Source organism: Ptychodera flava, chromosome 1 (assembly GCF_041260155.1).
Source record: "Ptychodera flava strain L36383 chromosome 1, AS_Pfla_20210202, whole genome shotgun sequence".
NCBI classification, from domain to species: domain Eukaryota; kingdom Metazoa; phylum Hemichordata; class Enteropneusta; family Ptychoderidae; genus Ptychodera; species Ptychodera flava.
The window spans coordinates 52,046,428-52,060,395 of record NC_091928.1 but is presented as its reverse complement, the minus strand read 5'-3'; the positions used below and the strand labels follow the sequence as shown (position 1 = coordinate 52,060,395).

Sequence of the window (13,968 nt, the reverse complement as noted above, 5' to 3'; positions counted from 1 at the left end):
GAGTGTTGCCAAGATTAAATAACTCAGTCTCTTTTTTTGTGCAGAAGATTATACTGTACTGCTCTTTAAAAAATAATACGATATATGGGAGTCACTCTTGACAACTCCCCTAATTCACAGAAGTAAAGACAGTTTTAGTTGGTCTGGTGCTGCTGTGTAGTTATCACTGGAAAATGCAAATTATCAATTTTGTCAGTTACAAAATTGGTTACGGTAATATGAGCATGGTAGCTTAGAGATCTAAATTGCCAAGGAGCAAAATTAGATGACATATCAATACTCACCTGTTCATTGACTTTTATTTTCTGTGTACTCAATAGAATCTGAACGATTTCAGCATTGCCGGTCCACGAAGCCAAGTGAAGTGGATACAAACCTTTGTTGTCAGCTATGCCAGGATTAGCATCATGTCTTACAAAAAAATCAACTATGTCTCTGTAAGACAGACCAAAGTTAGACAAAATGTTAGCAATTAATTGGCTCTTGTGACAGTTACCAGGTCACAAATGCTGCAATTGAATGTGCATATGGCAATAAGCATGGCTTGACATAAATTTTGTAGTTTCTGTAAATCTACCGTGTACCTCTATGTATAGCTGTAGTTGACAATCAGCTGTCTGTATTTTTTTCCCCTGTAATAATTCAATCCACAGAGCAAAGTGGACTGGTGGGATTCAGAAACAGTGTTAAGCATTTTTATGCTGAAAAGACTAGCTGCAGATAAGCAGCTGTAACTTTGGATGATTGTTTTTGTCTCTATTTTAAGTTTCAATGTCAACTACAGTTATTTAAGGGTTCTACTCCCCAAAGCAAAATGAGACGCATGCATTCAATGTTTTAACTCAATCTGTACATGTGCAGAATGTATTATTTTGTACCATTGAAAAGTGAATTCTGGTCCAGACTAGAATTCAAACTTAAATGGTAAGAGAGCCCTCTACATGGATAGATGCTGTGTTGAAAAGCTAAAAAGATGGTGTTTCAACATGCTTTGGGGAGTAAAGCAAGAAACTGTTGAAACCAAAAATAATGAAAAAACCCTCAAAATTTACAGCTGTACTGGCCTTTAAACAGTGAAACATGTCCCCACAGAATTCACCTATAAAGACACTAACCACGAAAATGGGTGTCATTCATCAACAGATTACATATTATTTAACGAAAGGGCATGGGTTAAAATTATGTAAAAAATATGACACAGAGTATATTGACATCACTGTGTTGGCACTGGAGAGTGATTGATGACTATCATCATAAAACTAATTGTACTGTTTTCATGTTGACAGATTCTGCCAACAACAAACTCATTTGTCTGGAATATCATGAGCAGATATTATTGGGTAAACTTTCCAATTACATGTGGTAGAGTGATGAAATTGAAGTTCAAACACAAGAGAGTTGTTCAAATATATTAGTTTTTTTTAATTTCCACTGATATCAGTAGCTGTTGATTTTAACAGCAATAAAACTGGTTGTTCAACAATGAGTTAGTGGTTGCTATGCAATATTTTATGACATACAAATTGCAAATCTCCTTTCTAATCAAACAAATTCATAACCTCCAGTATACTGCAAAAATATAATTTCAATGAAACCGAGCAATTATTATTTTCTAACCAACTCTTCACTGCAGTTCACTCCAGGTACTACAGTACACAGTACACAAGTTCACTCCAGGTACTACAGTACACATGAAACACGAGATCCTGGATTGACCTGTAGAGGGCGCTGTTCACCAAAATTGACATCGGCGACTAAAATCTTTTGTCTGAACAAGCTGTCATCATACACGTTCAAAGAACAATTGTTGTTGACTCTTTTGTGCTCCATTTAACAGGTGACAAGAAATTTCTGCCCAGTCACTGACAAATAACAATGGTTTAAACCTACACATTTGTGGTACATTTGCATTTTACTGTAAAAATGCAGTTAAACAAGACCTAATAAATGTGACGTTACGTGTATGATTAGAAACTATTCTGTAGGAGTTTTTCAGTGAACAAAAAAAAATGGCTGCTGGATCAAAAATGAGCAAAAAAGAATCCTTCCTCTCATTTGTGTTTGTCATGTTTTATAACAGTTTAAAAGAATAAAACTGATTGTTAACCAGGCATTACGATTTATTACTTTGTCAGTGTACACTTCTCTATTTTACAATTTACTTACAGTTAACTGAAATATGTACTACCAAAAACTGTCACACCAAACATGTTGCACCCATTATATAAACTCTGTTTCATTCATACTTATATGCATTGCTGACAATGAACATGTATACTGATTCTAAATCCTGACAACTGACTGTGTTCTACATGTGTCTGTAGTCATTTTTCCCTTTCTACATCACTTGTTGTGGCTTTGATCTCTGTGTTGCATTCTCTTTGGTGTTGGCCTCCAGTATGTACTAACTGAGATTTTCAGTCCTTTATTGTCAAAATGAAACACTCAGTTTTATCATAGGCCCTCGAGAAAAACAGGGGTTTATGGTTTTATACATTTAATATCAACAAACAATAATCACTTTTCAACAATCAACACGGAACTTCAATTCCACCAAGAACTGAGAACTAACTTTGAGACAATGATAAGGAACTCAGCAAAACAAAGGTGTAGTCAAATGTTGAATCAACAAGGATAGGCCAAAATTTAGTTCTATAAATCACCACGATAAATGCAATGATATTTATGAAAGTTTCTGATGTCTTTATAATAAATTAATGGTATAAAGAAACAAAATATCAGGTTTCATTACACATCGCATATTTCATATGTCATACTTTTATGATCAGTGTACAAAAACAAATATCAGACAGACATTTTTCATTATTCTGTCAAACAGCACCTACAATACTGAATAAGATACAAGAATTACAAAACTTGGAAAGTGGTATGCTTGTCTCAACCTTATGGAGAAAACCATAAAAATTATGATTATGGGGTCTCCAACTGTAATATACAGCATTAGTATGTACAGAAACTGACAAAATTTGACTGGATTTCTGTGGAACTAGTCAAGGCCATGCACATAAAGTAATTTTGTAAGCAAGTTACATGTACATCGCATCAATTTTTACCATAAATTGCTCTGAACTTTCTAGTTTTATACATATATATATATATATATATATTATATATATATATATATATATATATATATATATATATATATATATTATATATATATATATATATATATATATAGTTACATACATGTACATGTACACACACGTCTTTGTATGTGTGTATGTTTTTGTATGTGTTTTCATCTAGATGAATTTTCTGGCTAGATTACAGCTTGTACATTCGAACAGTGGAGGCTGTACTGTGGATGTACATTTATACACATACAGTCACAAACATCATAAAACCAGCTGACCCACCAAAGATATTCAAAAAAACCACATATTGGAGCTTAAAACACAAGCGTACCCTCACATCTGTTGGTTTGAAAGGACATTTAAAACAGCTGTGTGATGTGGACAATAAAAGCTATTTTCTCAATGACCGCATAGCATTGACCAACACACCATGACCAGGACACTGGACAGACAATCAATAACAATCAATACACAGTCAATAAGTGATATTCGTGTGTAAACTAGGGTCTGTTTAACTTGCTATCACAGTCAGTGTTCAAATCCACTTTTTATCGAGGAATCAATCAGATATTGGGAGTGATGTGTACACACAGTCTGTTTGACAAACCAATTCAAATCTGTCTTTTCATTCTCTGAATCACTAATCCCTCCCACTTGTCATACATGTCTGATTTGCTGTGTAACCTGACAATACATCACTTCCCTGTTTTCCATACACTGTCAAAAATCTCTTTTGATCACAATCCTTTCACCATTGAAGTCTGTTCCGACATCTGTCATAAGTCACACCTCCCTCAGAATGTTTTCAAAACCAACCATGCACAATATTTCGATACAATGCTATGCAGTCATGACCATACTGCACAGTATTGCATCATTGTATCAGGAAGTTACATTTAACATACTGACGCTATATATAGCTGAATTCAAAAATTTTAATAAGATTTTTGGACATGACAAAAATCGTTCAAAGAGATCTTCTAATCACCTCTGTAGAGATAAAAATAACCACTCATTCTATGAAGTAAGGACTTAAAAAACAATTTATCAGCAGTCCTGACATGTGACCTACTGACTTCTCATTAACCTTTTACCAAACTACATTTCCCATTCACAAAATATTAGTTTATATGAATTGAACTGTACTGCAAAGGTATTAATTTTTACAGTATACTGGAATTTAATTTCACTATTTTGATCTTTTAGGCATATTCCTGGCATTTTAATTCATTGGTTTGCCAGTCAAAGAAAATCAAATCTAGAACTACATGTACTTCTGAACATTTTCATTGGGATTTCAGTGGATGTAACCTGTCAGCGAAAATATCAAAATTAAATGCCAGTATCATGCATTGCGCAATTCCTAAAAAATGCAAACAATCTGTTGAAGATTTAAAATATCAAACTTTAGCTGATATCCATGATATCTATGAAATGCTAAATAACTGGAAAATGTAACGTCACATACCAAGTACTTGCAATGCAGTGAAATGGTCAATATTGAAAGCAGGGATCTAAAACATATTTGAGTCAAATGAGCTACATGTATGTAAAAGGCCAGGATAAAGACATCTATTTTTACCTTTCAGAAGGTGACATAATATTTTTTTAGAAGGTGGCCAAGTTTTTTCTTTCAAGTCCCACTGCCTAAACTGTACAGTCACTTCCAGTTTAACAGAATATTAAGTCATATCTCTGCGTCTTCTTCAGTGTATTTTCCATTGCATATACTTGTAAGCCTCGCTATCACAGGTGAAGCTCAACAAAATTCCAGAAATAGCTGTGAAACTTAAATAACTTTGTACAGTAGCAACCTATTGTTTTATGATATCACACATTCTTTGTTCATATTCATGTCTTGTGATCTCATGCCAGGTTTTGGTTTCAGGTCTTGTTCTGTGCAAGCCTTTATTTGAAATATGTGTCATGTATCCATGCAATGTGAATGCCTGGGTACACGCATTTTCAATTGTACACATTTGACAAGCAATTGGTTAAAATTTCTAAATTTGTGCAAACAAACAAGTTGGTTACATACATAGACACATTATGAGGAAACTTCTGTGCACATAACCTTTGCCACATAAAATTATTTGGCGTGGGCTTATTTTTCCAAACAAATCATAAAACAAAAGGTACAATGTAAATGTGAATTTAAAATTCTGAGACAAAAATGTTTGAGCTTGAGTGATTTGTGAAAGAAAATGTGTTTGTATTTGATCATCGATGTCTGATGTTTGATCAAAACTTTACGCATTCTTTTGTTGAACATACATGTAACCTAGTATAGCTAAGTGTCAATCACAGGAAATGACATAAAAATAGTGCTATTTTTTTCACTATACCTTGCCATAATAATTTGGTCACAAATGGTCGTTTGATTTTTATCAGATCTAAAGATAAGGAAGGGGCAAAATGTCCTTATTGGGGTCGGGTCAGGTTAAGTCAGGTCAAGTTTCACATTTTCTCAAATATAAAGTCTTAAAGTCTGTTTGTCTGACAACAGGTAGGGCAATTGACTTGCAAAATAGCTGGATGGCTGCAATACCATTGTATTGAGGTCAAATTGTTGAATTTTAAATTAATGTTATCAAGTAAAGCTTTTGATGCCAAAACCTGCCAAAATGGTTTGAAATCGCCATGGTTTTCAGGTAGCCCTGTATCCATGGCTATTATCCAGCAAAGTCTGAGATATTCAGTAATGTGAATTTATATGCTAAAGTCCTGTAATATACACCTACTTCTCTCTAACCTGGTATGTCTTACAAGAATGTTACCTCTAATAAATGCTTGGCTTTGCAGACTGAGGCTCATTAACAGTGTTTACTGACTGCACTGAGCTTGACAGGGTAACAGCCCTTGCACGAAAACAGTTAAACATGATACTGCTTACTGAATGTAAATACCTTCCATTTCAGTTTACCAATCTATTCATACCAGGTGTATGAGGCGTTCAGGTGTACATGTTGTTTATAGAATCAATGGGTTCTCCTCATACCAATTTAACAAAACAAGCATTATACCTGTATCACAGATTTTTACAAACTCCAAAATGTCTTCATTGTTACAGCAAAATCCAGGAACACCAAAACCTAACAAATTACGCTTACCTAAACTCAACAAATTTGAATGATGCTGACATGAGTACAATATTGTGACACTGTCTGCAGTAATACTGAGTAGCATTGTTGGTGTTTCAAATTCAAAATTTCAAAATTCAGTCAAAGATGGCTACCGCTTTTCCCAGCCACTGGCAAGTCAGTGAACAATAAAGCTGGTGTTTTTCTCTGTTGGTACAATGAGTAATTTGCATGTCGACAATTGTTATATCAATGTTCTACTGTATTGTTTTCCATGAATGATCAGGGTAGAGGTCACTGCCCTTTAATTTTTCTGCAGAAAACAATGAAATGCTTAGAATACTGTTAAAGCATTTTTTTCCACTTAGCACCAATTTGCTTTTTTGGCTGAGTGCTAAATCTGCTACATCAAATATTTCTGGAATTTTGAATAACAATACATTCAATTCATTCAGCAGAAAATAAGGGATTTAAATTCTAGTGCACAAAACATCAATAAAATTAAATCTCTATGCAAATCAATGCATTTAAAATCATATCCCATTATCTGCACAATCACTGACTATGGCCCTCTCTGAACAAAGGGAAAAGTAATGATATGAAAGGCCAGGAACCAAACTATATCAACATGAATTTTCTAGTACTAAAAGACAAAGACCAGAAAAACTTTCAAGCCTGCAGGTTATGATAGCAAACACATTTTCTCTTTAAATGGGACACCAAGCATCCTGACATCAATATTATGAAAGTTTGATGTGTCCATGAGTGAACTGTCTCAACGCCTAGTAAAATGTTACAAAACACTACTAAATGCTATAGAGCTACACTTAGTTCATCACAAAGTAATGTCTACCAAGCCAATACAGCACACATTATACATTTTTATGGCTTCCTGCTTTCAGTCTTGTGAAATCACATCAGGGTGCCATGTCTTAATGGGCACCATGGTTTCTGGCAGACCACTTATGCCGGGCGATATTTCCAGATCAATTTTCCCAACAATCAGATCATAAATTAGCCGTAAGGTGCAAGCAGCGTGTTCCCCATTCACAGTCTAATGGTCCACTGACAACCCCATTTATCACGTTCTTCTCATCCCGCCCTTTGCTACCATGTTTTTTGACTGATTTTTCGCGACAAAAAATGTCAATCACCTACCATATCAAAAGCAATACACAGGCCAAGCATACATGTAGTTGCAGAAAGACTGGAAGATGACATGAGTATAGAAGAGAAAGATCTTGGTGTCTATAAGCAGCGAAGTTGTTCAAAATTACATTGCATAGTATGGCGTAAGGAGTCATTCTTAAAAAGGACATTTTCCTACACCATATTTTTTTATTTTTTTATGCCTTTAAATTCTAAATTACACTATAAGTGATATAATTAAGAAGTGCTTTATTATGTTAATGATAATTCATAATTTGCAGGCATAAAAAAGTGAATAAATAATAAACGTAATGAGGACATTTGCAGTGTGAAATTTGTAGCTGTGACTGCAGTTTAAATTTACATCAATTTATCCATGACTCAACCATATTGAGCTTCTTATACGAGAGTTAAGTGTAAGAAGCCATATAAATTACCACATTTGTCGCGTTCAAAATTGATTTCCTGGTAGGAAAATTGACTTCCTGCAGTTTTCAGTTATGGAAAAGTACCAGTCAACTATCACAGTAATGCATATAGCAACTATGGGAACAGTGGATAGTGCAGGCAGAAAGTACCTCACTCAAACTGAAACTACTTGTAGTGTTCTGCCAGAATAAATTTGGTTCTGCCAACGGACACTCTCCTAAGACTTCACACATGTAATATTTGTACTAAATAAATAACACTGTATGAAGCAACAATGTAGAAGCTACGATTGTGTACTGCATAAAAAGCCAAAAATATGAACAGCAGAGTTTAAAACAATTTGTTAGAACTTGTAAACTCAAAATCGTCAGTTGTACACCGGATCAGCCCTGGATACCCAAAGCTTCCAATAAATATCAAGATTTATTATCTTTGCTTTCAGCGGATACAGTACTCGTATACTATGTTCTAATACTGACAAGGAAAGTGGCAGATTGAAGTTTACTGTGTCAGGTTCTGTATCCATTACTTGTATCAATAGCCAGCTGTGATAAATTCAATACAAAATAAAATAAAACTGGACACATTTATTAACACTTTTCACCAACGTGGATTAGCCAAGACCCATTATCGTTAATGGTGAGTTTGGACCGATTTACCGGGAAATAGGGGTGAGCAGGTTAAAGTACATGTACCAATTAACTGTTCAATCTAATCTATTATTGCACAGGGCATAGCAACCTGCTTGTAGTGTCAGATTTTAAAGACCCATGAAAGATAGCAATCAATCAAGAGGCGATGGTCTCCTGTCGTTTTACTACTTTTATTATTTGATTGTAATTTATCGTTTCCCATTTCCTGAGCCACTCTGATCTCATTCCCCGTGGCAGTGGTTGTCTGGTTGGAATTGATGATTGAGTGATGTGGGCATATGGCTTGGTGTGTCTACTGGGTACCACATTGCGGTTCAATGCCGATATCACATTGTACTGTTTTCACAGTTCATCTGTGAGTTCAATCTCTCACAGTGATGGTCTGAGATCTGTGTGTACCATAACACCAGTGCCCGTGATGATACTCTACCACATGTTGTTCTCATTATACTGGCCTACTGTATACACATATAGGCTTCTAAAAGAATTTTCAGCGCATAGTACAGAACACTACATGTTTACATTGCTTTATGCATTACCTTCGACCCTGGGATTGACAACAGGGCTGAAGTGTCCTCAATAGCTAGGAAATCAGAGGGTTACAAATTTACGTAAAAATGCATAATTTACACATTATATTGTTGTGAAAATTTAATCCTTTTTTTTTCTGTAGTTGTTAACATATGAATTGATTGTTAAAAAATTAGATCGATAGCCTATCCCTCAATATCACCCTGCAGAGAACCCTGGGCCTTTCATGTTTCACCACTACTCAAGAACATGTTTGTTATCACAGACCTCAACTGACAATGGGTGACACAGAAAGTAGTGTGCTGATAAGGGACCAATTACAGATGTCTACAACAGCACTTTAACATATAGTGCTTAGCTTGTGAAGTCTCCACTATGGACTTTACTAATCAGAATGTCACGTGGTATGAACATCTAGCGCAATTCTACATAAGGAAACTATCAATAAAATCACAGTTGAAAGATTGAAGGTCCAGTATCTAACTTTCGACAAATGTTTTCAAGATTTTGATGCATGTTTCAGTAAGTTTTTTGGTCTATATGTACTTCCCCATAGCATGTTGAAATACCCAGTACTTTACTTGTCAACACTGAGTGTATTTATGTGTTCTGCACAGTTGTCAATAGTGTTGATAGGCAAATTCATGTTCATTTTATAATTGATTTGCATATGCAAATCTAATACTGGGCATTTCAAAATGCTGTGAACAGCAGACTAAGAATCTGTATTAGAAACAAAAAAAAAATTGAAAAATTGTTAAAAGTGAAAGTTTACTGTAGATGTACATGTAAATGGAGGTGGATGTGAGTTTTTCACTTACTTGTGTCCATGCAACACAGCATGGTGCAGCGGAGTGTAGCCTGAACTATCCTGACAGTTCACATTGGGTCTTCTTAAACTGGAGACAGAAAAGGAAAGAAAAACAGTGTGAATAGCAGCTCTTAGATTTTGTGTTTGTAAATCTTACAATGATTTTGAAGAGCAGGGTGGGTTATTACATCAATACTACACTGTGTGGGTGGATATTACTAGTACATGAGCTGCATTTAGTACTTGAATAATCACACACTGACCAGTTTTGTATACAGACAATTTAAACTGGTATGGTCTCTTATCTTAGTTTACTGTGGGTCCATCTACCAGTATACTGGGTTTTGCCAACATTTCTTTTCCTAGGATGCTTGCATAATCATTGTGTAGGTTGAATAGTAATATTTTGTTTCATTTCACTAAAGAGAATTGTCTACATATAACAAGAGGACCGTAAAAGTGTAAGTGTTGAATAAAATAGTTTTCAAGGAAGAATCCAATCACATGGTAAACCTGTAAAATTCTAAGTAAGTCAGTCTAAATTTGGGGACAACAAAGTTAATTTGATGACACTTTCTTTCTTTCTTTCTTCTTTGTTTGTTTGTTTTCTCATCTAGTATTATTTAGAAACTTACTGGACTCATTCATTCATTCATTCATTTATTCATTCACTCATTTCACTTTTGACAGCATAAAAGCTCCTACTAGTGACAGGTCAACCAAAGAATGCATAACACATAACACTGCCATATGATTGCCAGAACTACAATGCAGATTGCCAGACAACTGCAACTAATTGTGTACTTGTACTTGCCTGAGGATTACTACACTTACATTTATATGCAAATTAAAATTACTACATGTACGATATTAAGAAGAACAGGGTCATATTTCAAATAGAAGTTCTTTAACATGCCTCTAAGCCTTCAAACATTTTCACACATTCAAGTAAAAGTGTTCATTTCAACACAGAAAAGGTCTTTTTGTGAAGCTTTAATCTGTGAAGCATTGCAGTTGTAAGGTAAAAACACATTGATAATGACAAGTTTGGTATTTATATCACAGAGTACCAGTTTGTTATTTTAATGAGGACTAAACTGCAGCTGTTTTGTTGGCATGTCCAAGGATACAGCATAAACATACAGATTTCAACACATGCTGTGGAATGCCAACAAATAACTCTGGCTTTGAAAATACATGTACCATGGCATAAAAATACATGTACCGCCCTTTCACTATCATGGTTCAGCCCAAACCAATCATTATCAATGGTGATTGTGGACCATTTTACGGGGAATTAGGAGTGGGCAAGTTACAATGTAATCTAACCACATACTGTATGCAGTGAAGTCTGAAGATGTGCAAATTATGAGGCAGGGCACTGAAATTAGGATGAAGTTGATAAAATTTCCATTTTACAACTGTTCCACCTGGCTGTTCCAGCTTCCACACATAAGCTGTCAGAATACTGCAATTACTGTATAAGATGCGTGTATTGATTCACAATTCACAATAAAATTGACAGTGTGTTATTGGTGCATAACTGTGGTGTAAATAATACATTGAACAACTGTATATTCCTCGTCAATGGACATCATTAGGATGACAGCAAAAGAGTTGTGGATACAGAAAGTGTTTTAAAGCAATCACCAGTAGCTTATGAATTAATTTAATTAGCGCTTGGGTTATCAGCATAGAGACAGATTACATGGCTATAGGTGTCTCGTAAAACCAATTTCGTTCTAAATATAAATGTCTGTATCCGCTAGAACCACTGAAGCTTCCACAGCTACATGTAGCTCACATTCTTTTGATATCACATCTGTCAGCCAGAAATTCACAGCAAAAGAAGAAGTTTTATAATGCTACACAGTGCATGTACATCATACTGTGCATGTACATGTACATGTACCTCACATTGACTACTGACCACATAGTGTTGCGGTTTGCATCTCAAAATAAATACCAGGGAAGATATGTTCATTTCCTGACATGCGAGAAATGGCAAAGATATGGCCGGAATGTCAGAAGTCATATCCTCGGCCAGCTGACCCGCAGCGTGTGTCTGCATGTCAAAGCACTTGAGGGAATTACAGTCCCTGATAGCATACCATGCAAGCCTAATAACAATCCAAATGGGACTGGAAAGGATAGAAATTTGCCTGCCCAGTGTGACTGAATCAGTTTCTAAGATATGACAGAGTTAAGGTTACTGTAGGTCAAATGTTCACAAGGGAAGTTTTACATCAGATTTTCTAGGAAACAGGAAATTTTATGTAAAGAAGAAAAAATTATCAAGAAACACTAAATATGATAAGCCATATCTAAAATTATCAAAAAACACTTGTTATGATAAGCCATATCTGAAATTAAGGAAGTTGATATGTGAGTTACTAGGCCTACAGATACAGTACAGTGCACACTTAACTTAATAGTACGGTATAAGTAAAGTAGAGTTTATCCAGTTTGCTTTCAATTTTTCATTTCACAAAAAGCGTGATGTAGAAAACGAAATCTCCCTTCAAATTTTACAATGGTCGATAACAGCTACATGTAAGTACCGGTATTGCAAGATTTTTATCTGAGTACAGTGTACTTGATCCATCCCCCAACAACTGATTCCAGATGTGTGTGTGTGTGTGTGTGTGTGTGTGTGTGTGTGTGTGTTTATATGTATGTATATAATGTATGTACATATATCTGACTGGTATGTATGTATGTACGTATGTATGTATGTATGTATGTCTGTCTGTCTGTCTGTCTGTCTGTATGTATGTATGTATGTATGTATGTATATATGTATGTAGGTATGTATGTATGTATGTATGTATGTATGTATGTATGTAGGTATGTATGTATGTATAGTTGTATGTAGTTGTAATATGTAGTTGTACAGTTGTGCTGCATGTACAAATGACAAGTAGGTACCACTCTATGGTATCAATGACTCCCCCCCCCCCCCACTACACTGTGTAATGCTGCTTTCTTGTATATAAAGCCAATAGTGGCTGAGCAAAAAGATATGGGAGTATAAAATACAATATTTCAAACTAGCTGTCATCTTAATTGCAAAATTTCTGTACATCAATACTTGCAATAATAATCCTAGTAATTTACAGTTCCTCATTTCCTCCATGGACAATTTTCCCAAATTTCTTAATTTTTGCAATTTTCATTAGGTGTGATGATGTAACCTTCAACACGTATTTTGTACAATTGATGATGCCGTAAAATTGCAATGAAAACAGACCACAATAATTACTGTATTCAAAAAGGCAGACTTCATAAATTATATATCCACTGGATGTCCTTGTGTTACATCATAGATACATATGTACCATATTAATAGAACATTATTCACTGATAATGCCCCTGAGTTTTAATGAACAAGTCTTATTAAAATCCATCAAACTGCATTTCAAAGAACAAAGACTTTCAGTTTGTAGATATGACAAGCCAATGATATTTCAGCCCCATTTAGTTTAACTTTTCATGAGTTTTTCAGTACTTTTCGTTCTGTTTGCTAAGGTGCAGTTTCTTTACTACTGAAAATGTCATGTCAACTTGCCATGTGTACAACTTGGCGAGACAACCTGTCCATTGTATATGTGCATGTACACATGTGTGGTGTCAAGTATTATTAATACTATTGACAAATAAATTTTAGTTTGGATAATTAATATATCCTAAAAGACACTATTTCATATTACTTTTGAAGGCTATTTTTTGTAATTCAACCCGATTGAGGGGACAAACAAGAAGAAGTATTTGTTTTACAGAACAAAATTCATAAAAAAATATCATCAAAACTCAACACCTGACAAGAAATACGTACAATCATACTGACAAAAGTAATCACTGTTATTGTTGATAGACTGTGTATAATAAAGTACATTACTCAGTCTCAGACGAAGTCATTGGCCCCCAGGAATTGCACAGTGGATTTCCAGTGTCAACACTCCTGTATTGGAATTTGAATTCCATGGCATGCCATGCTAAATACCGGAAAATCCACTGATCCATCCAGCCAAGAAAATGTAAACTAAAGGATTACACCGCAGGGTAAAAAGCCTTCCCATTAGATCATGTATGCAGTGGTATTATAATTGAAACTTGCAATAGCGTGTTTATGTGGATAGTAAATGTGCATGTTACTGAAAGCATGGTCTATGTCATAGAATGTAATGCAATGCAAAGTAATGTAATGTAACGTAATG

General features: G+C 34.9%; 1 protein-coding gene across 3 annotated transcripts in view; it reads right to left on the bottom strand.

The window, feature by feature from the left end:
• Positions 1-13,968, bottom strand: part of LOC139140636 (ankyrin repeat and SAM domain-containing protein 1A-like) — a 137,020-nt gene that overhangs the window by 101,357 nt on the left and 21,695 nt on the right. For all 3 annotated transcript variants that reach the window (XM_070710016.1, XM_070709997.1, XM_070710009.1), the window contains exons 2-3: positions 9,762-9,839; positions 285-435 (exon numbers count right to left, since the gene is read on the bottom strand). In XM_070710016.1, the coding sequence (XP_070566117.1) occupies positions 285-435; positions 9,762-9,839 (229 nt within the window). The remainder of the gene's footprint in view (positions 1-284; positions 436-9,761; positions 9,840-13,968) is intronic.